The sequence below is a fragment of the Chenopodium quinoa genome, unplaced genomic scaffold (assembly GCF_001683475.1).
Source record: "Chenopodium quinoa cultivar QQ74 unplaced genomic scaffold, ASM168347v1, whole genome shotgun sequence".
Taxonomy (NCBI): Eukaryota; Viridiplantae; Streptophyta; class Magnoliopsida; order Caryophyllales; family Amaranthaceae; genus Chenopodium; species Chenopodium quinoa.
This window is the reverse complement of record NW_018745003.1, coordinates 2,951,483-2,975,661: the sequence shown is the minus strand read 5'-3', so window position 1 is coordinate 2,975,661 and position 24,179 is coordinate 2,951,483. Positions and strand designations below refer to the sequence as shown.

Below are 24,179 nucleotides of genomic sequence, written 5' to 3'. Positions count from 1 at the left end.
CATGAACAGGTAATGACATACTAAATCATAAAAATAATTAGGCATTGAATGTAATACGCAAGTGCATGTAAGTTTGATTAAAATAGTATAGTATGTACGTCTTCTGTTACACCATACTTTGATGTCTCAATGTACAAACTTTTGCACAAAGACAATATCATGAGAGACGTAAATAATACAAATTGATTGGATTTTGGTCAGGTACTGCAACAATGGATAAAAAACAAAATTTCTGAAAACATAGTAAATAAATAAATTATTAAATTATTAAATAAAATCACTCAATATTGAATTGTCAACATATAAATGATATAATTGATGTCGATGTTGGCACTTTCTAGCAAAGTATGATTTTGATCATATATTAATTAATAGTCATCAATTCAAGTTCTTGTTGTTGATTGTTATGGAGTAATTTGTTTTTATTACTCATCTTTACATGTGTTTTTAAAAAATTAATCGATTTGATATTAAAGAGGATAATGTTTTCAAAAAAAATTAAAGAGGATAAACCTTAACAAATTAAAAATGAATAACTAGTGACGTTAATAACTAACTTAGGTTTTGAAATATATATGACAACATCTTATACGGAGTATAAAAGCATTACATCAAGATAATGCTTAGAATCTTAGCTCATAAATGCATCAATATTCAACTCTTATAATAGTGTGAGGAGGAAAAAGAGTGCAAATAATTAGGGGACAATGGTGTTTATCACTACTTTTTTGAGAGACGAATTCGAGTTATTATCATCATGTTAGAAAGAGTTTATCTATATCTCTAAATCCTTTTCAAGACGTATCCTTACTGTATTTGTTTGAGTTTATGTTTCTACCTTATTATTTACATAATCAAAATTTAAATTCGACTTCACATCCTTACCTTGATCTCTTTTGATCATTACACTTTACCACTTATGACTAGTACAAGTACCGTAATAGACATTATTTTACTTTCTTATTATTATTTTTTTTGAAAAAATGAAGCCAAGATCAGATTTCCATTTTAAATTGTGAAAAAAAAATCCGAGTATGGTACGTCTTCATTTTTTATTTTTTTTTGGAAAGAAAACGGGGAGCTAGATAAGATGAAGAAATCCGGAGTATGATGTTTCATTCAAAGCCATAAAGGTTGGAATCAAAAGTAGAGATATCAAAAAATAATAATGGTAAACAATTGATTTTAATTTGTCAAAAATTCCCCATATTTATATATTGCTTTGTAGAAATAAACCCTAATATGATGATGGTAAGGACTAAGGAGTATTAAACAAGAAAATATTGATCTAGTCACAAATATTAAATACAATCTCTAATGAAAATTATAAACTTATAACAAATCTCATAAAGTATGAATTATGAGAATATTATACTTCGTATTTACCAATTTCTATTAAATCTTCATCCAAATGGTAAGTTGTTCGCTCCTCTAAAGTGCTTTCATATACCTTTTAGTAAAGGTCGATATTTTCTATTTTTAGAAAATAATTAGATGGAAAAATTATAACAATCCCTCTATGAAGAATCAAATCATGAAAGTAGGTCTATTATTTTGGAACGGTCTAAAATAAAGCTACGACCTATCTAAAATCTTTTGTTTTTTTTTTTTTTTTTTTTTTTTGGGAAATACTACGACCTATCTAGTATTGGGGGGAACAATAAATGTGAAAAGGAGGTTCAATGAGCTTGAAAATCCAGCTAACATATGAAGACTTATAAAGGAGAAAAGAACAGTAGTACAATACAAAATGGCAGTTTAAGACAAATTTAGAAAACCAATCCTACTATTTAAGGTTTTATAATGAATGTGAAAGACAGGAGTGCATCCATTTTGAAATCATTAGCCATTATAATCACTGTCTAATGACAACTCAATTTGCACTACAATTTTAAATAAAAATCATTAAAAAGAATAGAAGGGGCAAATATAGAACAAGGAAAGAATTAATCATAGATTCCATGTGAAATTGAAGATCCAAAGAATTTTAGTCCTATGAAGAATATCAAGTACTAAAATCACATGGTATTGTTTAGGCACACCAAACATATTAGTTGGTTAAAATATCGCGAAACCTCAAGATCTGTTACCAGAATCCCGTTTAAAGTATTGTCTTTTTTATAACGGATTGATATCTACGAAAATTCCATTAAACAGGCCAAAAGGTTAAATTGATTGTACCAACAAACACATTAAAGTGTGATAATTACAGGCAAATTCTAAGAGTGCAACAATATTTTTGAGTAATATTTGTACATTGTAGGACACACCCAGAATATCATGAACACTCAACATCATGATCATATACACAAAAACTAAATTTGAACAAAAATTACATCCCTCTATCATATAAAAATTAAAAAAAAAATTAACCAAAAAAAAAAATCCTCATATCATACTTCCCACAAACAATTCTTGGTTTAAATTGGGATTTGGGACATAAATACACAACATAACACTAACTAAAACTACATGATACATTGAATTATAGTTTATGCTTTTTTTATACAAGTATCATATAGTATAAACCATAAAAAACCCCCATCAAATTCATAACAATTTTTTTTTTTAAAAAAAAAAAAAAGCCTAAATCTTTTTTTGTTTGAATAAATTTTATTTTATTTATGCTTAGGTTTACCAGATTTTTTCTTATCACTTTTAAGATTCTCATTATTTTTAGCAGGCTTACCAAAAACACTGCAAAATCCACAAGCAGAAAGTCTAGGAGAGGGAGGATCCTCTGCTTGCTCAACCTTAACAGTACGATAGGCTCGCCTATTTCCACCGTCTGATTTACTTCTTCTTAAATCAGGTTTCTGATCATCATTTTGATCGGCCGATATTCCATCTCCACCGTCTGATTTCTCTTTAGCCAGTTCTGCTTGTACCAATTTATCATCCCATACTAAACCAGAGGATCCCTGCCTTCTAAAGCTTATTGCTGACCTTTGTAATCCTTCCATTTTTTTTCTCTCTTTAAAAAAAATACACTTTATCTCTCTCACAACTATGAAATTTTTAGATGATTAAGAGAAAATATTGATATGGGTGTCTAGAGAATTCTTATTGGGGTGGTGGGGTGGAGTTGAAATATGAATTGGAGAAGAAAAAATTTGGATGATCTTTTTATTTATTGGTTTTTTTTGGTATTTAAATGGGTTTTTTTAAAGGGAGGAGAGAGAAAGTCAAATTTTAATGACAATGGAGTGAGATATATAGGGCCAAAATATAATTTATAATATATAATTTGGACAACTAGAGGCAATTACATGAAATACTTACTCCCACTTTTTATGTCTATAATTTGGACAACTTAACAAAGGAAAGTAAGGGAGAAAAAGAGATTATTATTACAATCATTCTTTGTATCATGCTACTCCTGGAGAAACAGAATCTCACTAGAATTAAAAACATTAAGGCAGCAAATTTTGTTTATGAGGTGTCTCATTATCTTTTGCGATTCTCTATACATCAAAAAAGATTTTACAATGTTATATCATAATAGTTGTTATATTGTTACTGCTCCTCGTAATTCAAAAACGATATGATTCTATACATCCTTTATTAAATTACTCTTTTACTACTTCTATTATTTTAAAATTAAAAACAAATCTTATTCATGAAATGTGGAGTATATTGGAATATTATCTTTTGCAATTCTCTATATATTTTAGTAAAAGATCTGTAAAAGTAATGAAATATTTTTGTATCATAATGATTAATGAATGACACATTGTTTTAACTCTTCATAACTTGAGCCATCAACGTGTAAGTTTATAAATAACTACTTGTCATGTCTATCAAATCAATTTTTTTCTTTATTAATTTTTTCCACTTTAAGTGATTTTAAATCAAATTTGGAATCCTTAGTAAAAGGGCATTAGTGGTACAGATCTGCAACTTCAGCTTTTAGGCAGAACTAACCCAAATCGAATTCAGATTAAAGGCTGCCAAAACATATAAAATTAAAAATGTATGAGTAGTTAGTTATATATTTGGGACAGGTGGTCAAACCCTTGGTTCCGTTGGCCTAACCAGATTCGTTGTTGGCAGTTTGACTAGTAAAAAAAAAACTCCTGATTCACATTAATTATTCTTCCTAAATGTTTATTTTTATGCCTGAGTAAAAATTAAAAAGATGCTACAAATTATATGGTTATAAACTTATAATAGCATAGACTATAAATCTAAAGTGTACAAGGAGTACTAATAATTCATCAAATGGGCAAACATATTAAATCTTCCCAAGATCTTACAAGATAACATAAATGGATAATATGGTATGGTAGGCATATATTGGTTGCATAAATTAATTAATGCAATACATCCCATATTTAAGTAGTTTCTTAAACATTGGATGTATTGGATGAATTCAACAATCCTAGGCCCCAAACCTTGATCCTTCCTACACAAAGCAATTATATGAAAGGTCTATCTAGAATCGATAATTGGGCATTTAAATTTCATCATCTTACGCGATTGAGAAAGTGATACTGTTTCGATTGATAGCGTTTTTTTACACGTTTGGTGCACATACTGTCGTCTTTGTTGAGCAGTAACAGTGATGGCAGCTAGTTAAGGGGAGGGAAAGGTGGCTACCAAGGGGGTGTGGTGTAGATTGGAGCAGAGAAGGAAGATAGTTTTTTACAAGGGGTAGGCCATCTATAGGTGAGGCGCAAGGCCAAGTACCTCAGCACCCGTAAGCACTAACAAATACTCCGTAATAAGTAACAGAGATAGTGAAAGAAGAAAAACTAAATCAAGGAAGCCTGCAAATAATCAAAGGAAAACTATACGAGTACAAAACAATAAAGGCATTTATGAATCCACTAATTTTGGTATACTTCTCAGCAGACATACCAAAACTTTCCACCATATCAAAGCCATACAGTAATACAGTACGTTCAATAAATAAACTAAAGTAGCATATTTTCCTGTCCAATTGACCTTAATGTAACCCAAACATGGCCTACCAGTAACCACCGCAATGTATGGCCTTCTTTGAGATTATAACTCAAAATAATACATGATTAAATGCAACGCCTTAAAATAAATAGTACAGTATAAACAATAAGGCATAACAGAATATAACCTTGTTAAAACAATCAACGACCGATTACTTCCTCTATTTCATTAATGTGCTACTAAAAACTCATCATAAGCTTATTTACAGGGTTGTACCTTATAAGCAAACCATACAGCCCCACAATGATTCAATGAGACCGCCAAGCTGGTCAAGTATCTAAGTGGAATAAAAGGAATTCCGAAATCTTAACGTATTGAATAAAGAGGCGGAAAAAAATGCTGCCATTACAGGCAACCACAAACACCCCCAGATCCCCAAAAAATTTAAAAACAAAAAAGGAAGTGCAAGTAATTTGCCAAGACTTGACTAGAATATAGCAAACAAGAAAAAAATAAGAAAAAAAATATCTTGATATTGTAGATTGCAGCCACGCCATCAAAGCAGAACCTTCAAATCAGTAAGCTCACCTGTCATAAACAGAAAAGGTCAAATGCTACTGCTCATGCCATTTTCTTCTTGTCTTTGAGGATTTCGCTCAAAGGTTTGGGACCTTCAAAGTCTGCAGATCCATTTTTGTGTAAATGACCCTCATTTCTGTCTACTTTGACAGCATCATGGTTCTTGGACTCATATACTGTGGACTCTTGAGCATACCTCTCTCTCTTTGAGTATGTCCTTCGTTCGGACAAAGACTGCCGTGACCTCATCCCATTATACTGCCTGTTGCCATTATGTTGTGAATTCCTAGATCTGCCTCGCTGTTCTGCATCAACTGCAGAATTCCTTCTCCTAGACAATCTAACACCAGGTCTTTCCACCTTAGATGCTAGTCGACCATGTACTCGTTGATTTGAAGCATGCCTTTGAAGCTTCTCTTGCCTGCCATCTCTTACATGCCTCAAGTCATGTGTCTCCAGATAACCATCAACCATCCTCTGTTTCCTCAAATAGTCTCGAAGATCCACATCATGGCGGCCACCAACTGGGGTTTCCACACACAAAATATTTCTCTTGCGTGCCACAGTGCGTCTTGCTCCTCTATCCTGTGTGTGTCTAGAGGGGAATTCAAGAAGATCAGTTCTCAGCTCATCATTAATATATTCAGAAGGCTCATAAAGACCATTATCAAAGTACTCTTTTTCATCATACTCAGCCTGATGAGCATAGCCATGAGGCAAAAATAGGTGCTCATTGCCTCCATCATTCCCATCAATGGAGCGCATATCCTCTGGGTCATCCTCATAAACCATATCTTCAGTCTCTCCTTCCACAAGAACATCGAAACCAGGGGATGATTCACACCACTCATCTCGCACAATGTTTCCATCAATTTGATCCTCTGAACTTTGGTCAGATTCCAAGCTAGGCTCAAACTCACTTTTATTTGAGCGTTCTACATGCTGCAAAGTCCCTGTTTTGACAGCAACTGTCCCTTCACGTTCAGGAATATAAGTTTGTTTGGATACAGTACTTAGTTCTGGTATAATAGCAGTATCATAGTGTTGAGGCTGCTGTTTCTGCTCATTCTGCAATCGACTGGCACTCGTTGTTGTCATTTCTGATGGAATTAAATATTTTTCAGCAGGTTTAAGCTCTGATTCAGCTCTTCCAGATGTCTTACTGTCCAAAGGATGCACTGCTGCATCAACTGCAATAGCCATCTTTGTATTCAAACCAAGTGCCCCACCAGGTTCATGCAGAAATGGGCATCGGTCACCTTTGTTGCAAAACCCATTGTAGTAATAATAGCACGGGACTGTCGTCTTTGTAGCAGACACAGAAGACTGATTCAGCAAAGGTGGAGCAGCATCAGTTGGTGCTACATTATGTGATTCCAAGGGCTGTACATCAACTGAAAACAATGAGCCTTGTTTCTTTCATCAGACAAGAAAGTTAAGATCAAAGTAGCACATCTCACTGGCAGAATGTAGCTTAATAATGGTGCAGCAAGTCAGCAACCTTATTATAAGGTAATAAAAATAAAAAGGATCAGATGCATTTAAGGGCCAACACAATAATGGTGCAATAAACTTAGGGAACCAATCAGTAAAACTTCACCTCTAAATCTGCATACAGAATTCCAAGCTAAAGTATCTTGTAATTTGTGTGCTTCAAACTTTTCAACTTTCATGCTTTGAGCTATTCAATTCTTCTATACAATAAAATATGAGTGAAAGTAAAATAAAACTCATAAGCCAGTCAGTGCATGTCCTTCCTGGCACCAGTAGGCACTAGGCAGTAAGTTTTGGGCAGCCAATAAAAAAATTATAAAAAAAAGGTCACGCGCCCTGACCCCCTAGACACAAGCTGTATCCAGCGAGCCACTTCAGCAACAGACGAGCTTAAAAAGAAAAAGGAAATTAAAGAAAATCACAAGAGAGGGGTGATTACCACAAGAGTTCCACATGAAATTATTTACAAGGTTCAATACACACAGGGGCATATAACAAGGGAGCAATGTCAGATACAGCCAAAAAAAGACAATTACGAGAAGAATGAAGCCGTCCAAATATTTTTCTTTTTTCTGCAGAATAAGACAGACAACGATCTGCAGAATAAATTAAACAAGGACTTTCACAGTTTCACTACCCCTCAAGAAACTTCAAGTTGTAGCATTGTCCACAGCTCATTCATTCAAAGTAATATGATAGACTTTTGATCCTCCTTGTGACCAAAATATCTAGTCAAAATGATTCCCACCAATCTAATCAGCTAATCCAGAAGGCATTACAAAGCTTGTTACATATTCTACATATCATCACTCAAACATTCATCATCCAGCTCCTATAAGTCCTACGGTAAGATCAAATAGTTTTGAACAGGAAGGATTCAAGCAAAAGGTAAGAGTTGGGCACTCTTAAGACAACTTATAAATTTGTCAAAAGGGAAAATTAGGTGACTTTTTGTAACAATCTGACACTGTTAAATTTGCCACAACAAACAAAGGGCATAACTCCCATAGTTCCATCCAATATCAGATGGTTTAACAAAACAGTAAAAAATTTATAATTTTCTACTGAAAAATGCCTTCCTTTAAAATGTAGAATCATCTTTTACCTAGTTTGTTACATTAAGGGTTATATGCCACCATTTCTATAGTTCAAACAAAGATCTAGTCATGTATGACTTATTTCATCCCCAGTAAGCAATTTCAAGACTAAAGCAACTTTAAAGAGAAAAACTATCCAAAGCAGGTAGACATAATTTTCTCCTGCTAAAAGCCAGTGCACATCCTTTTAAAGCCAAGAATGGAAAAAAAAAAAATTATCACATGCATTATGACTTATACTATAGTGTATGGTGCCTTACACGTCTATAATGACCGCAACTTCTATATTTGCATTATTCTTAAGAAAAGACTGCCCAAACCTATATGTATCTTTCCTTATCAAAAATTATATAAAAAAAGATTCTTCCTTCACTAAACTGTTTGAGAAGCACAATAAAGCATTTGGACATAACTTGATCCACAAAAAGTCCAATTATACCATAAGTTATATTCTAACAAGGCATACATGTTGAGATGAGTATACTGTATATGCAAATTCCAGATCAATCCCAGCAATCTAGAGTATATATTGAAATTTGCAAGCACCTCTGCCACATATAAAGTACTACTAGTTCAAAAAAAAAAAAGTATATTAACAATTTACTCAGCTCACTATACCATTTGACGTTCATTATAATCACTCAAGACATCAAAAATTCAACAAATGGAAAACAATATTATGCAAAACTCACCGGATGGCGAAATGCACAAGTCGGATTTAGGCAATTTCCAGACATCCAATACCAGCAATCCCGTGGGTTCAACCTCGCCATTTCACTATGCCGATACTCACACTCTACACCCTGTTCGTGTAAATGCATGCAAAACTTTCTCAATCCTCAATAAGTCAAACAGTAAAACAGCAATTTACATCTGACAACAGCCATAAGGCGCATAATCTCTAGCAACGGCAAGCAATCCCTATTCAGTCAAATGAATTTAAACAAAACCCTAATCCTAAAGAACACCGAAAATCTGCAAAATTAAACATTATGAATAACAAAAACTAGCAGTCAGAACAAAATTTAACAATAGAAACAACAATTACATCCACCAACAACAATATTATACCCTAAATTCAACTAATTCGTTTACTGAAACAAAATGTACGATCAAAAGCACAAAAATCTTGATTTTTATGAATCAAAACCGAAACCCTAACCCTACAGAACACAACAAAAATTCAAAAAATTACAGAATAATCAAGTACAAATAAATTTCATGGGAAATTCAAAAATCAAAATCACAGAATCAGAGAAACACAAAGGACAAATAAAATCATAATTTAATGAAAGGAAAATACGGAAATAAGATTTAAAAAATTATGGAAAAATATGAAGAAAAAAAAATGAACCTTCTTGCATGTGAAAGGAGAGGCCAAGAAATAGACACAGTCAGTGTTACGCTTCAACAATTCGTCCTCCATTGTTGCAGATTCAAGCTTTTCTTGATTTTCTCTCTCTTCGATGAAGCTATTTTGGCGTGGCTAGTGAGGAGTGAGAATGGAGAAAGAGACGAATTTCATGGAATTTGATCGAAACAAATCATTCAAAGCATTTGCGCAGAAAAAGAGAGAAATGTGGAGGTTTTTATTGTTTATCAAAATGAAATTTGGGTTTGGGGCTTTGGGCTTTACTAGTACTCCGTAGTAACAAGTTTTAAAAATGACTACAATTAACATTATCAGGTTTACATGTATAGGATTTTATAAAACTTTACAAAGTGAATTGCAATCCGGAAATTCTTGGTGTCAATCTTAGTTTTTCCAATCCAAGCATTGTTACCGCCTTTCGGTCAGGAAAGTTTATGAATACGAGTACTGATTTTGGTGATAAAATGTTTTTTTATTTACGAGCATTAGGTTTTTAAAAATTAATAATGATTTATTTTGAAAATTAAATTGAGTTAATTCTTCGTTCTTGGTTCTAGTTTTATGCTTTGTTTGATAATAACAACCAATTTCAAGATTGTTGTTTAATGTGTTGCTTACATTGTCGAAGACCAAGTTATGTAACAAGGCTTACAATAACAAAAAAAAAAAAAAAAGGGCTTGCACTAGGAGTCTAAATCAGATTGGAAGGATACATGGCAGTGGCGGATGCATGTACAAGGAAGTAGGGTCTTGAATATATAAAAAAAAAATTCCTATAAAATAAAGTTTTTTGTTATAAAATTGAATTTTTCCTCTTAAAATTTACCCACTTGACCCCATTAAAATTTGTAAATGTATTTGACCCCGTTCTGGATCCGCCACCGATATATGGTCTAGTAGGTCCGTCTTGGTAATCTTAGAGGCTCTTATGGTATGGTATATCTTGTGGTTTTACATAGAGGATGTAGATTTGGTGACCTTGCGATGAAATAAGGTTCCATTTGACTTAAGATTGTTGTTTAATGTGTTGCTTACATATAGGTTGTCAGCACTCAGCAAACCTAATGAGTAGTTTCACACACATGAACAACAAAACTCCCACTCTCTAATCCCGACCACCTCAATTATAACTCTTTTTCCTCACCACTTTGTATAAAGTATACATGAATTCCAATTATAAAATCAATCACATACACATGAACAATGAAACTACTAAACTCTCATTTTCCAACCTTGCCACCTTTTCACCAAAAAAAAAAAAAAATACAAATATAACGCAAAGGTAGGAAATCATACTTGGAATTCTAATAACCGAGTCTCTAAGATAAGCAATACTTATACAACACAAAAGTAGTCACCAAGTATCTACCTTTCAGTTTCAAGGCTGAACTTGATAAGCATGTCATCTCCTTCCTTGTCAGAAAGGTTCATCCAAAACCTATCAATAAACTTTGGAATGAATTTATCAAATTGAATACATTGGACCTTGCCTTTATCAGAATAAACCAAGTCGAATTTGAAGATTAAAGAGGACCAACACGGCACAACCAGATGCGTACTTAGAAGAGGAAACTTGTAACAAGAACCCGTCTCATCAACTATCAATGGCATAGGCTTTGTCGCGTTAAATAGCACAATATCAAGACAATCGTCCTCCAAGTCTTGGGTTGCATAAATTTATATCCTTCTAGGTGACTACTTGTGCTGCATACTTACATTACCAACTATTAATTTAATTTATTTCTTTTTATGGTTTTAACCTTTCAATGATTTTAACTTTTCTAATAAACGAATATTGAAATACTATTGTAAAGCTATTATAAAATCGTGTATGACACGGGTTTTGAACTAGTTGAGGTATATAATCATATACTGCATGTCTACATCAACGAGTAAATTGTAAAATGGCCATGAACAAAACCAAAATATTTGGGCATTTTGATTTTGCTACAATAACATACGTGGGCCCCAAAATTTATTTTGCTTCGTATGTGTATGTTTCCTTCACCATCAAAGTTTGTGTATGTTTCCTTCACCATGAAAGAACGACTTCATTCATGTAATTAAAATTGATATTGTAAATGAGCTTACCATTTTTAGATACCGCCAAAGCTTCTACGTAATTTAACGTAAACAAAGAACAAATGTGCTACTGGGGGAGACTAATTGCCCAACTCCAAGGGTGGAGTGCTATGGTAGAACAAGAGTGCTGTAATTCTATGTTTGATAATTGAATCAAATATCCCTAAAATTATCAGCCTACTTTGGTTATTAAATCTAGACCTCTTCTCAATTTTTTTGTGAACTTTATAAAGTAGCAAATTTCTTAAAATTTTGGATTTTAACTACCAAAATCTAATTTGGATGAGACATTAGATTGGATTTGAAGCTATTTTGGCGTTGCTAGTGAGGAGTGAGAATGGGTGAAAGGGATGAATTTCATGGAATTTGATCGAAACAAATAATTCAAGGCATTTGCGCAGAAAAAGAGAGAAATGTGGAGGTTTTTATTGTTTATCAAAATGAAATTTGGGTTTGGGCTTTACTAGTACTATGTAGCCCGTAGTAACAAGTTTTTAAAGTGACTACCATTAACATCAAGTTTTTACGTGTGTACGGACTTTTAAAAAAATTTAAAAGTGAAATGTTAAATATCGTCCTGAAAAGGCTACTCGGAATTATTTGGTGTCAATTCTAGTCTTTCCAATTTGAACATTGTCAAATAGTAGGGATGTTCAAATATCGGTCAGGACCGAAAAAATGACCTGGACTAAATCGGATCGAACTCGGATCAGATTGGACCGAATTGAATTAACCGGTCCGGACTCTGGGTCTAGAAATTTATTTTTTCGTCCGATCCAAAACCCCATAAAAATTGGTCTTTGACCGAACTGATTTTTTACTTTAATTTATGCATAAATTCTTAGATAATGGTTAAGATTATCCTGAACAACCTTAAATTCCCGTTAATATAAGAGATTATATGGTCATGTGAGATCTTGTTGGATTTGTCATTGTATATTTTATTATTATCAGGTTTTTATACTTTTTTACATAACCAATGTAAATTTACATTTCTAATATACTTTTACTACTTATTTATGTTTATTAATTCTCGTAAAAATTGTCCATAAAAGAGACTATCAATAAGAGATGGAGGGAGTGTATGTTTTTTTTTTTTTTTTTTTTAACGAACTTATTATGTTTTTTTTAAAGAATATCAAAAGTCAAACAACTCTATTTTCATATCTCATTTTCTAGTATTAAAAAAAAATTCCAAAAGAATTACCTCATTTATATATTGGACGGATCTGAGCCATTAGGGCGGGTTAGGTTTTTTGATGGGCGTTAATTGTCAATATAAGACGAAAAAAAACGTTCTCCATTGAAGCGCGCACTCAACGTTCTCCATCGAAGCAACTTACGAGGTAATTTGTTGTTTCTTTTTGTAATCATCATGTCAATTTCACAATCTAGGTTTTTTTATTGATTTAATTGTCAGTTTAGTAAGTTTAGGGTTCGACAATTTGAACTATTGATTCTAATTCTAATATAACCCGCGATTATGTTGTTAGAAAAGAAAATTATGACCCTAATTCAATAATTGAATCAATTGTACCTTTCTTCCCTTAAATCATGTGATTTTTGAGGTATAATATAATTGATTAATTGAAACTTTTTTTTTTTGGTGAAGGTGTTTTAATTGAAACTATGAAATCACCTAAATTTGTGTTCTTTTCTGTATTGTTTCTCTTGTGAGTTTTTTTTTATTTTTTTGGGTGGATTATATTGATTGATATGATATTAGTGATAATTCAGCATTATATTGATTGATATGATATTAGTGATAACAGGTTGAGATGGATAATGGTAAGTTTGTAGAAGATGGAGTTGGTTTCTCGGGAGTTGAGAAAAGTCCATTTGGTGATTTGTTTTCGGTGAGAATAAAGCATGATGCAGTTGACAAGTTTGATGTTTATGGTAACATTTTTGTTGAAGATGAAGATGGTACTTTTTGCATCTTCAATCGACAATTTGATGATGCCAGTCTTATAACTGGTTCCTTGCCTCTAGCTTTTAATCGGTCACTCCGTGCTAGATCAATTTTCACTCTCACTTTTGATCTCAAAGATAGAGATGGTAATACAATTGAGGGCAAAGTTGTTGCAAAATTTACTACAGGGAAAAATGGCAATTTTAAAAAGTTGGGTGTTGATCGTATCTTTGGTAGTATGGGTTGTGCAACCATATATTACACTTTTAACCAAGCAGCAGGTTTTTATGCTATAAAGGATGCTATTCTAATGAAACATTCTGCTAACTCTGAAGATGACAGTTGGGTTCGCGGAACCATTGTTTTTCAGTATGGAAGGCCGTTTGATTCTCGGACTCGTTCTCTTGCAACCCAAGACTTAGAGGACGATTGTCTTGATATTGTGCTATTTAACGCGACAAACCCTGTGCCATTGATATTGGATCATACGGGTTCTTGTTACAACATTCCTCTTCTAAGATCGCATCTGGTTGTACCGTATGGTTACTCCTCAATCATGAAATTCGACTTGGTTTATTCTGATAAGGGCAAGGTCGAACTTATTCGATTCAATAAAGACATTCCAAAGTATCCATTAGGTTTTGAGATGATCGTTTCTGACAAGGAAGGGGATGACATGCTTGTCAAATTGATGCTTAAATTACTAATCAGAAGAAGTTAGAGACACGGTTCTTAGAATTAACTCCCTACCTTTGTGTTATGTTTGTATTGGTTGTCACTTGGTAATTGGGATTGAGATTGGGATGGTTTAATTCCCATGTTTTAAGTACTTTGTACTATTATTATAACTTTGATATTAATTATTCTAAATTAATTCCCATTATAAGGGATTATCTTTTATTGAATTCTCAATCACAAATTCCTAATTCGATTTTCACCCTCTAATCCCTAAACTGTCATTATCATCATTTAATTAAAATATTGATTAATAAGTCTTGTGTACAACGGATGTACATTAATTTTATTGTAAAATGGTCGGTTTGAGCGTAACTTTAACTATTTTTATAGTAACTTTAACCATTTAAAGGGTAACTTTTAATTTGTCGCTATTTTAATGTGTAATTTCTTATAGATACGTACTTTTAACACAACTTTAACCCGTTTTACAATAAATTAATGTACATCTGCATTTTTGAAGAATTTGTGAATATTGATATGGATGTCTCATTTTTTTTTTTATTTACACTCGTGCTTCTATAAAGAGAAGAGCGTTATATCTCTGAAAGGTTCTTTTACGAGGAAGCATTTGTTTTGCGACAAGATTTTTGCCAACGAGTACGCAATACTCCCATATGAAAGTACACACAAGCCAACCACTACAAATTCATACACAACAGGCCTAAGTCATCTCCATAACATCCAATATTGCTGATGGTATTTTAGCTTTCGGATTGACAACCACTGGCTCGAAATCAATGTCTTTTTCATGGAGGTAACTCGATGCCAATAATGAATCAACTGGCTTAACATCATACTTTCGCCTCCTACACGTTTACACAACCCTTTAACTTCCTTCCATTAAAAGAAGATAAGGTTGATATACGGATACGATCCCACATTTTCGTTCTTTGTACGTTATTAGGGGAGTTAATAAGATTCAATCCCATGAGAATAGCAATGATTGAGATAGAAGGAAAATAAGTACATTGTTTATGTCTTAATTCCTTTTACAGTGTGTCATTGTACAAAGGCACCGATTTGAATTAGTGCCTTTGCAACTATTAGGTACCGGTTTCAGAACCGGTGTCGTGTCGTTAATGACTTAACTTTTTTCAGCTAAAGTTGTTTATATATATATATCCTTAAATATTTTTTTATTCATTATATAGCCAGTGATTTCACAATTTTCATCCATAAATAAAATGAAAAGAACACAATTAGAGTACATCAGGAGCATAAGAAAGAAGGATGAACAACCATTATAACCAGGAGCAGCAAGCATACTAGCAGTAGCAATGAACCATGATGTGGCTTTAACAACAAATAGTTATAAACCATTACATTGCAAAAAACTACCAACGGTACCTAACAGCTTACTGTTAAATATATACATCAAAAGCATAACTAGATGTAGTATATTAAATGAAATCTTAATAGACTGGTAAAATCATAATGAAAAAGGGTGAGAGGTCTAGAAAACAAGTACTTAATATAGATTCACCGTCATAAATTTATAATACAACACAACCAATACTTATATCACAAACAGGAACAATAAACTGAGCATCAAAGTGCTTATTTTTAAAATTAACAAACACAAACGTAATTAGATAGCTTAAGTTAAAACAGGATGAACCACATCTTCAAAATACAATTTTGGTACTGTGAAGACAGACACAACGTACCCTCTCCTGACTCGTGCTGCTCTACACCAAGTATCTCTTGTTACCAATAATTTGAAACTCCGACGGCTTCATCGTCTTCCAATCTATTTGAGGAGGCGAAATATCATAGGTTGCTGAAACCTCAATCCCATCATATTTCCTGACGACTGAACCACATTCTTCTACTGGTAGCTCAAGAGTACCTCTAAACACTACATGCTCAGTCAACGCATCTGTCAAATATACATCCAGACAAAGGTTGCTATCCAATGGCACAGCCACCTTATCTCTTGACAGTGAAAAACAATCCCCCTCCACCAACTTCTTAGGCTTTTCTTGTGACGCGTAGAACAGAGTTGATCTATAAAACACTTTATCATACTCACAATCAGAAGCAAATTTGCTGCTGTAAGCGCGTATATGACCATAAATTGCACAATCACCATAGCCACGTAGTCCTTCCACAAGACGAACTTTCACAGCAGCTTGTACCGCATCAGTATAGAAGATGGAATGCACCATAGCATGCCCATCTTCACCTCCAACAAAAGTGGAAGTAAGTTTATCGCAAGTCATCTCATGAGCTGAACCCGAGTAAGTAACAACCCCACGACATAAGTTAACATTATGACTCTTGTCCTTGAGGTTAAGGAATAAACTCCAAGTAAAGTTATCGGACCTTACACAATTTGGCGGACCAACCAAATGTAGTTGTTGGGTTTCATTAGGAAACATTATAGAGTTTTCATTATCTGAAGGTTTGAACATATCAATACCACCATCAACAGAATCTGTGTAATCTAATAACCTCACAAAACCTTCAAGTTCAACACTTTCTATATCATCAGTGTAGTAAGGTTCTATTGATATCGAAAATACTTCAACCATATCACCTGGCAAGTCCTCTATCCCTGGATACACTTTCGATTTTGATGAATACATTGCTGAATAAATTCACCAAACAAACTCAAATCAATGGTGAGACAATACAAATTAATTAAAATATATTACTTCACAAGGAATTTATTTGGATTTTACAAGTTAAATCAATTCCAAACTAAATACCAAACACCCAATCCAATCTAATGTCTCATCCAGAATAGATTTTGGTAGTTAAAATCCAAATTGTTAAAAAAAATTACTAGTTTAAAAAATTTACAAACAAATTGAGAAAAGGTCTAATTTCAATTATCAAAATAGGCTGATAATTTTAGGGATATTTGATTCAATTATCAAATTAGGCTCATAATTTTAGGGGTATTTGATTCAATTCAAATCAAAGTAGGATGATAATTTTAGGGATATTTGATTCAATTATCAAATTAGGCTCATAATTTCAGGGAAATTTGATTCAATTATCAAACAAGGCTCGTAATTTAGAGATATTTGATTCAATTATCAAATAAGGGTCATAATTTTCTTTACATAATCTCAGCATTTAGAACCAAAAGTTGAGATTTTCGAACCCTAACCTTACTGCACGAAATGAAATCAAACACTAGAATGTGAAATTAATATGATGATAACAAAAAGAAACAACAACTTACCTTAGAAGACGCTGAGAACAAATAGTTTATAATGTAATGGAGAACGGAGAACTCAGAGAGAGAGGAGAAGCAAGAGGAGGAGGCAAGGCAGGGATATGTTCATTAATGCTTTTTTCTTCTTATTAATACTGACAGAGCAATTCAATGGGTTGGAGCCCCATTAAAAAAAGCCCTAACCCACCCTAGTTATATATGGGTCAGATCGGTCAAATACATAAATATGGCGGGTCTTTACGATCGTCTAAATATAGCTCCATAAAGTCACTCCAACAATAAGTTATTTATCTAGAGTATTTAGTATAGAGCAAGCCACAGTTTATAACTTAAATAAACAAAAAAATGTTTATCAAATGGCATTTTAGTAAATAAGTTGTATTGAAATTTGTGTTTTTTAATTAAAAAAAATATTTTTATTGTTTGTGGGTCATTGTCACAAGTTGGACATAACTTTTAGAGTTAACAACGTTAAATTCTCTGTTCATGTTTTTTCTATAATAGGTCACCGTGTTTTTAGCAAAAATCAAACCTTAAATCACACTAAGTTTCTTCCCTCCCACCTTATCGTGTTTTTAGCAAGTGGTCAAGTGGAGCCATTAAATGCACCTACCTATAATAGATCACCGTATTTTTACTGCAAAAATCAAACCAGAAATTACATTTTTTTTTTCAATTCCCACCCACCTCCAATCTCTACTCTACTAGCACCACCATTTCCGCCGGCTTTACCGGCAAAATTAAACGAAAACACTAATAAAAGGAGAAATTAATGGCATGGTTAACCCTAAAGGGTAGCTGAGTTTTCCTTCCTCCACTGATTCCGAAATGTTCAATGTCGTAGTGAAAATGTGTATTTTTCACCAATGAAATTGAAGGTTGAAGGAAGAGAGATGAAACAACAAAGGTTAAAAGAGGAGAGAGAAAATCAGAAAAGCAAAAGGTTGAAGGCGGAGAGTCTAGTAGTTTTAACAATATAACCATACATAAGAATTGTCTCAAATTTTACCGCCAATTAAATTTTCATTTACAAAAGATGAAAATTATAATTTTTTTTTTTGCCAAATTAATAGCCAAAAAATTACCAAATGTATAAATGGTGTCAAGGTAATTTACAAAATTACAAGTTTTGAATAAAGAAAATTCAGTTCTTTTACTACTTAATTAATAAATTAAACATGTCGGGTTCGGGTTGATGGGGTTGTCGTTCAACCCATTTATATAATCAGGTTATACGTGTTGGTTTCGGGTTGAAAATTTCAACCCAAACCTAACCCGTTTAATTTCGTGTCTTGTTCGTGTCGACCCAATTATGTAAATGGGTCGTGAATTCTTGACCCAAACCCGCTTATTTCATGTCGGATCAGGTTTTGACAATCCTACATTTAATCAAAAAAATTATTGACATTTACAATGTACTGATGTACATTATCATATCCACACAAAAATCACAGAACATGGACGCAACACGTCAACATTGCATCCCTAACTTTGGCCTCCTCAGCTCACCAATTTGGCGATTTCATCGATCATCACCACCACCAACATTCTCCTCCTCCCTAAAAACCACCGCAAATGAACCAGAGCACCACCACCAATGCCCCTACTTCTCTCCTCCACACCAACCACCGCTTCTCTCTTCCTTAAACTCACCTTTCCACTCGCTTTCCTCCGCTTTTCAACCATGTCTTCCATCAATCTTCAATCCCACGCATTCGCCGGCAACCCCATTAAGGCCAAAATCCCCAAATCAAACGACCCTTTTTCCCCTAATTCAGCTCTCGAAGCTCTTAAATCTCACCTTTTAGGGAATACCCATGACGCCATTGCCCTTAATTTTAAGGTACTGCCCTTCAGAAAAGGGCGCCCTTTGGCGGGTTCTCAGGGTTCCTCCCCAAATTGGCATCTGGGTTGGCTTAGTTTGGGTGATTGTAAGGGTTTATTGGCTGATTCTTCGGTTAAATTTGAGGGAGATTCGTTGGTTTATCTGGGTTCGAAATCAGAGGAAGATTCTGTTTATTGGGCAATTGATGTTTCTGAGGATGATAAATTGGTGGATGAATTGGGGAAGAAGTATTTCTCTTTTGTTGAGCTTAGGACTTTAATGGTGGCTACTGATTGGTCTGATTCTCGTGCTATGGCTGATTTAGCTGTTGCTGGTCATGTATGTATTGATGTATTCTCTTTCTGCTTATATTACATTGATTATGCTTTCTTTGATGTTTCTGCTAGTTTAGTAAGATTATATTTGATTGTGCTTTTGTGTTTCAAATTGATTGCCATCATTTATAGCTAGGTGACACTTTGAAATGATACTTGATACCTATAATAGTGACAACTAATTGGTTCGTCCCACCATGATCCTCTCGTGAGCTGTTTTATATGGGAATGATAATCGTCTTATCTCGTTGTGATCTAATTGAGAGTTGTGATGTAGATTGCTGAGAGGGTTTATCTAGAATGTGGTGCAAAATTGTGTTGGTATTAAGTTTTGTTAGTTGCTGTAAGTGTGAGGGTGTTATATATTATAGGGAATGATTGAATAGAGGTGAAAAGTAGTTAGAATTTCGAAGATCAGTATTTGTAGGTTCTGATAGCTTTGGCAAGAACAAAATAGTTTCTTCAGGTAATAGAATTAGCACATGGATTGGTAATGTGGTTGTAGCTGTTTAATTTTGACTCAATTATGAATGTGCAAAGATGGATTCTTTAATGAGGTTGAAGATCTAGTCTTGGTGGTAGACTGGTAGATGTAGTTGAGCTTGAGCGTCTTCTTATTATCGGAGATGGAAGAAATAAGTTTGATATGTGCCAGGAATGTTAATGATTGTTTAAGTAGAGGGGCTTAAAAATGTGATATTTTATTTATGCGGGTACCTTAGGTGGGTTGGTTAACATGATTGTGGTGAATGGGACACATGAATGACAGATAAACATGAATGAAGCATTTGTATTGTTGATTATGAATCTTGAAGCTAGAGATGTATCTTGTTTTCTATCAAATGATATCTCATTTTGGGAAGTATTAATTTCACTAGTATTATATGGGTAGATGTAATAATGTAATATGTATGTAGGGTAAAACTGTTAGCTATTCAGCTCTTTAACTTTCACAATATGAACAAGAAGATGTATTTATGTAGACCTACGAGTAAATAAAAATGCAAGGCTATCTTCCTCAACTCTGTTTACTATGGGGTTGGGAACTTGGGATTGAATCTGTTATTTCCATAATCGAGGCTGTTACTGAAATATGTAACAAATTGACTAGGAAAGAAATCACAATCATGTCTGATAGGAAAACAAATCACTCTCAATCTACGGACAAATGAATTAACCATCTATCAATCAACTGCTAATAGCAGTCGTTATGGTAATCACAATGACTTAAAGATCTGAGGATTAGACAAACTTTTGTGCAAGTCGATATTTTAATGATGGAATTTGTCACTAGAGCATTCCAATTTCAACTTGGCTGTTGTCTCACATGCCCTCAACGATAAGAAACAGTCTCAATAATTCATACTAGAACAATTTACATCTTAGTTGAGTTATTTCTGCCGTTCACTGAACTGTCACATACCAATAGAACTATGGACCCACTACTTCTGATGTCTCTATTCTAGGCATCTATCAAAGCATTACCAGAAATTTTGATTGGGTATATACCAGTTACCAATTTCCCTAGAAAAGTAGATAGTAACATGATGTCTAGAGAATTTTTTGTGTGCTAGGGAGAGATGATACCGTGGTTGTAACGACTGTACTGTTACAAACACTACTCTTTGCTTAGCACTTGCCCAAGTTATAACCGATGTATGTTTTATACATGACGGGGGTGTTTACAGACCGTAGGGACTTAATAGGAGGCATTTTCGAGGATAAATAGAACAGCAATTTTTGATTATTTGTTACTCATTACAGAGTAATTGATATAAATTTTTTCTCATTACATCTATTCATTGGAGTTTGTCCTTGTTCACTAGTAAGGTTTCCCATCGGAGTTCATGTGGTCCAACCGTCCAAGTAGCAATGAAAGAGTAAAACTATGTACATCCGTGTCGCGGTGTGAGTGTATGTGCAATTTTCTTTCTTATGCTTCTCTTTTACTGCAGGGTTACTGCTTGATCTTTTAAGCCATGCCTTGCAGAGTTGCGGTATATTGTAACATAGATGCTCTTCTGACTATTTACGATAAATAAAATATCTACTGGTCTAATCTGTCTCGTTGATTGTTTGATACATAAAACCAAGCATTGAAGTTTGTAGGCCCTTGATAGTACAAAGAGGCAATAATTCAGATTCCTATACAACCTTACAATGTCAATAAAACCCCCCAAAACTTTGGGAGAGTACAAACCTGCCTTCAGTGTCTTCATTCTTTATGTTATTTCATGAATCTGTAATTACTCCTATTTTCAAATCTTGCCTTTTATTTTTATATATATATATTTTTCGGTGTTTTTAGTCTGTAGGAGAAAGAGTTCTGTTTTTTATTTGGCTGCAGACAAAAATCATTGATATTATAGTTTATGTACTCTGTATTAAGTATACCTGATGCTCAACTGGGACTTAGAGTAGGCATGGGATTGTCATTTGCTCCCCCGAATTATCCCTTGAATGTAATCCATGACGTAAATAAACGTACAAACAAGCCCTGCATGATAAAATCACTTCCTTCTTCATCTTCGGTTTCCTTGCAGCCCTCTTCTCTTCCTATAAAAACTGATCAAATCAAGAAAAATACATCAGAGCCTCAGAAATTTAACAGTTCCTCGAGTGCTTCTCCCTGTTACAGCCAAGAGAACACTGTTGGAATCATTGGAAGTGTGTCGGTTCTTACTACATTGATCTTCCTTGAGAAGTTTGTGCTATGGAGCTCAAGAGATAAACACGAAACTGTCCCTTTCATTGTCTGCAGTGATCCAACATCTCCTTCGAGCTGTGAGTACATTTCTGACAACAATGGTGGTAGCATCCCTTCAGGATTAGACCATGTTAGGATGGTTGAGAATTTGAGAGGTAAAAGATTGTTCCTTGAAGAAGGGGGAGCACGATGCATTGTCATGCCTTGCCATCTTTCACATGCTTGGTATGGTGAAATATCACAAGGGAGTAAGCAGCCTTTTCTTCATATGGCTGAGTGTGTTGCTTGGGAACTTAAGGAAGCTAAATTTAGGCCTCTGGAAGCTGGTAGCGGTGTCAAAGTTGGAGTTATAGCAACTGATGCTACCCTAATGGCAGGATTCTACCAGGAAAAACTACAGGACCAGGTACATATATATAAATTTTTGGTATATCATCGTATTAATTTTATTTTGCGACAAAATCTTTATGTTTCTGCTGTAGATTTTCTCTCAAGTCAGATTTTGTAGTGCAGTTTTATTCTTCTGTGTCCTGCAACAGAACTTAGCCTCTTTTGTCATCATCAGGCTTGTGCAAAAGATGGGAAACAAAAATACTTGTCCATCTTAGACCAATTAAGTTGAAAGAGATATGTAGCTTAATACATCAGATTAGATCAAAGGTTTTAGCAAGTTGTCTGCGACTTCATGCAGAAAGTTGTCACAAAGTAGCAAGACATTTACCTACTTGTGGTTTGTTTCCATAAGTCAGGTGCAACTCTATGCTTTCTTGTGGTTTGTAGTGATTTTTCACACTTTCTCATGGGTTATTTTTTCACAAAAATTTCAAGTTTCCTTTGATCAGCATTCCTGATGGATCAAATTTTGACCAGTCAGAGTTAGCTATGTGCATCCACCCTTAGATTTTCTCCATTGACAGAAGCGTTGTGCTTTTGATTGATGCTCTGAGTTTGGCATGAGTACGATCTATTCATTGTGCTAAACACAAAAATGAACCGTCTTCACGTCTTGATAGTTCTGATTCTTGACCCTATTACAGCCTGTCAGCCTACAATGTTGCTATTGACTTCTGAAATCTGACAATTGATACAGGGTTTTGAGGTGGTGTTGCCAGATAAATCAACCATGGAGCATGCCATATACCCGGCTATAAACTCCTTGAAGCGGAAAGACATGGAGGGAGCACTTAACCTGTTAAGAATCGCGATCCAGCTCCTTCTGGTTAAATCTGTTAATATTGTGATCCTTGCCTCCCATGAACTGCAGTGTTTGTTACCACATGACGATCCCCTTGCTAAGAAATGCATTGATCCTATGGATGCTTTGGCAAGATCAGCTGTAAGATGGGCAAAATCTGCAAAAGATACACGAGGAATTTAGATGATACGTAGTTCTTGGTTTGTAATGGTAATTAATCCTGTACATTAGTATACAGGTTCAACCAACTACTGTGGGATTTCCCTTGGTTCACTTGATGATGTTGCCTTACATTTGGACACAAGAAAGTACCCTCCACAAAGTTTAGAAGTTTAATTTTAAGTTATGTTTTTATGTTGAGCTATATATGCTTCTGCTATTATTGAAGGTGAAGATTTTCTTATCCTTTTTATCCTCTCAAAGGCATGATATATAATTGTAGACTATGTTTGTAAGGGGCCTTAAAGTGGTTGCTTATTAACATTCAATATTCCAATCCTGTTGCACTTATAAATCAAATTTCTAACTGAATTTGAATATACTTTTTTGAATTCAATAAATAATTTTCATGTATTGCACTTTAGCATCGTTTTTTAGTTGACTTATAAACACAAATTTAATCGTGACTGTTCCTCTATATCTTCCATTGCTTTTCTAGCTCTATGCCTCTCCCCGCTTAAGACAATTTTTTGGATTAAGTAGAATAAGAGAAGTTGCAAGTTGGTGTGTGTAAGAACTAAATGCAATGTGC

The 24,179-nt window shown here is 34.1% G+C and overlaps 5 protein-coding genes across 6 annotated transcripts; 2 read left to right on the top strand and 3 right to left on the bottom strand.

The window, feature by feature from the left end:
• Positions 1–1,842: 1,842 nt before the first annotated feature.
• LOC110708131 (MAPK kinase substrate protein At1g80180-like) lies at positions 1,843–2,963 on the bottom strand. Its single transcript, XM_021886238.1, has 2 exons — positions 2,639–2,963; positions 1,843–1,883 (listed from the first exon to the last, which is right to left on the bottom strand). Exons 1-2 carry the CDS (start codon positions 2,961–2,963, stop codon positions 1,843–1,845), a joined length of 366 nt encoding a protein of 121 aa, XP_021741930.1.
• A 2,125-nt stretch (positions 2,964–5,088) lies between these two features.
• On the bottom strand, positions 5,089–9,719 carry LOC110707903 (zinc finger CCCH domain-containing protein 17-like). Its single transcript, XM_021885984.1, has 3 exons — positions 9,430–9,719; positions 8,768–8,878; positions 5,089–6,867 (listed from the first exon to the last, which is right to left on the bottom strand). The coding sequence occupies exons 1-3, from the start codon at positions 9,499–9,501 to the stop codon at positions 5,527–5,529; spliced, it is 1,524 nt and encodes a 507-aa protein (XP_021741676.1). The 5' UTR covers positions 9,502–9,719; the 3' UTR covers positions 5,089–5,526.
• Positions 9,720–12,725: 3,006 nt separating this feature from the next.
• On the top strand, positions 12,726–14,341 carry LOC110707902. 2 transcript variants are annotated; one of them, XM_021885982.1, is made up of 2 exons: positions 12,726–12,875; positions 13,302–14,341. In XM_021885982.1, exon 2 carries the CDS (start codon positions 13,308–13,310, stop codon positions 14,160–14,162), a length of 855 nt encoding a protein of 284 aa, XP_021741674.1. In that variant the 5' UTR covers positions 12,726–12,875; positions 13,302–13,307; the 3' UTR covers positions 14,163–14,341. The 2 variants fall into 2 exon arrangements, with proteins under 2 accessions (XP_021741674.1, XP_021741675.1); XM_021885983.1 differs by having other exon boundaries at positions 12,757–12,875; positions 13,293–14,341.
• A 1,283-nt stretch (positions 14,342–15,624) lies between these two features.
• LOC110707901 lies at positions 15,625–17,524 on the bottom strand. The gene is made up of 2 exons (XM_021885981.1): positions 17,373–17,524; positions 15,625–16,769 (listed from the first exon to the last, which is right to left on the bottom strand). Exon 2 carries the CDS (start codon positions 16,765–16,767, stop codon positions 15,868–15,870), a length of 900 nt encoding a protein of 299 aa, XP_021741673.1. The 5' UTR covers positions 16,768–16,769; positions 17,373–17,524; the 3' UTR covers positions 15,625–15,867.
• Positions 17,525–18,629: 1,105 nt separating this feature from the next.
• LOC110707900 lies at positions 18,630–23,969 on the top strand. The gene is made up of 3 exons (XM_021885980.1): positions 18,630–19,530; positions 22,070–22,639; positions 23,324–23,969. The coding sequence occupies exons 1-3, from the start codon at positions 18,964–18,966 to the stop codon at positions 23,609–23,611; spliced, it is 1,425 nt and encodes a 474-aa protein (XP_021741672.1). The 5' UTR covers positions 18,630–18,963; the 3' UTR covers positions 23,612–23,969.
• The last annotated feature ends 210 nt before the right edge of the window (positions 23,970–24,179 follow it).